General features: G+C 62.6%; 1 protein-coding gene across 1 annotated transcript; it reads right to left on the reverse strand.

Annotated features, from left to right (window-relative positions):
• Nucleotides 1-119: 119 nt before the first annotated feature.
• Nucleotides 120-1,658, reverse strand: LOC104469477 (PHD finger protein 13-like; the record flags this gene model as incomplete). The annotated part of the gene is made up of 4 exons (XM_010083986.1): nt 120-346; nt 458-496; nt 792-1,407; nt 1,590-1,658. Coding segments are annotated over 4 exons (951 nt in total), but the record flags the coding sequence as incomplete, so codon positions are not given.
• Nucleotides 1,659-1,663: the final 5 nt, after the last annotated feature.

Consider the following 1,663-nt stretch of genomic DNA (forward strand, 5'->3'; position numbering starts at 1 on the left):
ACCCCAGCCCCACGCCCCAGCCCCTCCCTGCCGTGACCAGGCGTTGATTGTCTAGCCAAACCGGGCTACAGTCTTCGGTTTAAAAAGGGGACCCCCGGCCTCCCTGCTCCGGAGGAGCTTCAGTCACAGAAGCGCTTGCGGGGCACCGTCCGAGCTCGGTTCGAGCGGCGGATCTCCTGCTTGGCATCGCGGCATCGCTGGCAGATGAAAACCTCAGGCACGTTGGATTTGCGGATCTTGGCACAGGAGAGGTGGATCCAGGTCGCGCACTCGTTACACTCGATCATGGGCCTCCCTGCGAAGGGCTTCAGGCAGAAGCAGGTGATCAGATCCCAGGCGTCGTCATCTGGCCAGGGAGAGAGAGACACGGGTCAGAAACCACCCCACCAGCCGCAGGTCCGGCCGTGGCCAGACCACCCAGTTGAACTGGTGTGAGACGGGAGAGCCCCCCACTCACCTTCTGCTTTGGTGTTGGGAGCTGCTGCGAATTCCGCTGCTAAAGGTGCAAAAGGAAAGGGGGGGAAAAAAGAAAAGAAATAAAGACCAGATGAACAAGGCGTCTCTACACCCCACTTCAGACACTTTTCGGCTCGGCACCACTCGCTCTGCAGGACAGAGCTGCCCAAGGACAGGCCACTCCCGCCCTCCAGGGTCCCAAAGGTACTCCCCTCCTCGGAGAGGCTTCAGCCATTGCCAAGCCATCCCCGCAGCCAGCACTGGTGGCTCCAGCTGACAGAGGGACAACCTGGTGGCAGCACAGCAGGGCCGTCTGCACTCCCTCGGACACTCACCGCTCAGCTGAGAGCTCCCTCTGCTCGCGTCTTCCCCTTCGCTTTGGTCCAAGGTACTACAAGAACCGGGGCTTTTCCTCCCTCCAGAGCACGGGTCATGCTCCTTTAGCTGAGGATCATCTCCTGCTGGCTTCTCTGTCCCCTGCGCCCTGTGCACCCAGTCCTTCTCCTCCTTCATCAGCTCCTCCAGGAGGGAGCTGGGCTGGGGGTCCGCAGCCGGGCTGGGGGAAGGCTCCAGGAGCTGCTCCTTCCCGGGAGGCACCGGTGCCTCCAGCGCAGCCAGCTCCTTCACCCCGTCCTGCCCTGCCCCGAAGCCCTTCCCAGCGCCCAGTGGCACCCTCTTCTCCATCTCCTGCTCCAAAAGGAGTTTCTTTGCGGGTGGTTTCTTCCGCTTGGTTTGCTGGGGCCGGACATCGTAGAAGGCGGTGGGGAAGGCAGAGCAGCTCAGGAGCAGGCTGGTGTCCGCAGCCCCCCTGGCCACCGCGTTCCGGCTCCTCCTGTCATCTGTCAGGATGTGGCAGTCGGAGGAGTGGGACGAGGCCCAGCTGTCGCTGTCCTGAGTGCTCCCCGTGCTGTTCTGGGGGCTCATGCTGCCGCCGTGGGGCCAGGGCTCATTCTGCAAAACGGGAACGGGCACAACTAGCACCTGAGAGCGCAGCACGGGCACTGGGGCCAGGGAGGAGAGGATGGGGATGGAGAACGACTCTCCAGCAGAAGACTCAGGAGCTGGGTTGGCACATAGCAGGGAGTGCTGGGGAACCCGTCTTTTTGCAGAGGAACCCCCACGAGCCCACTCACCTCCTCGGGGTATGGGATGTAGCCTGCGTAGGCCAGAACAAAGGTGCAGAACTGGTTGAAGTCCTCCACGGTTC

Source organism: Pterocles gutturalis, unplaced genomic scaffold (genome assembly GCF_000699245.1).
Source record: "Pterocles gutturalis isolate BGI_N339 unplaced genomic scaffold, ASM69924v1 scaffold20535, whole genome shotgun sequence".
Taxonomy (NCBI): domain Eukaryota; kingdom Metazoa; phylum Chordata; class Aves; order Pterocliformes; family Pteroclidae; genus Pterocles; species Pterocles gutturalis.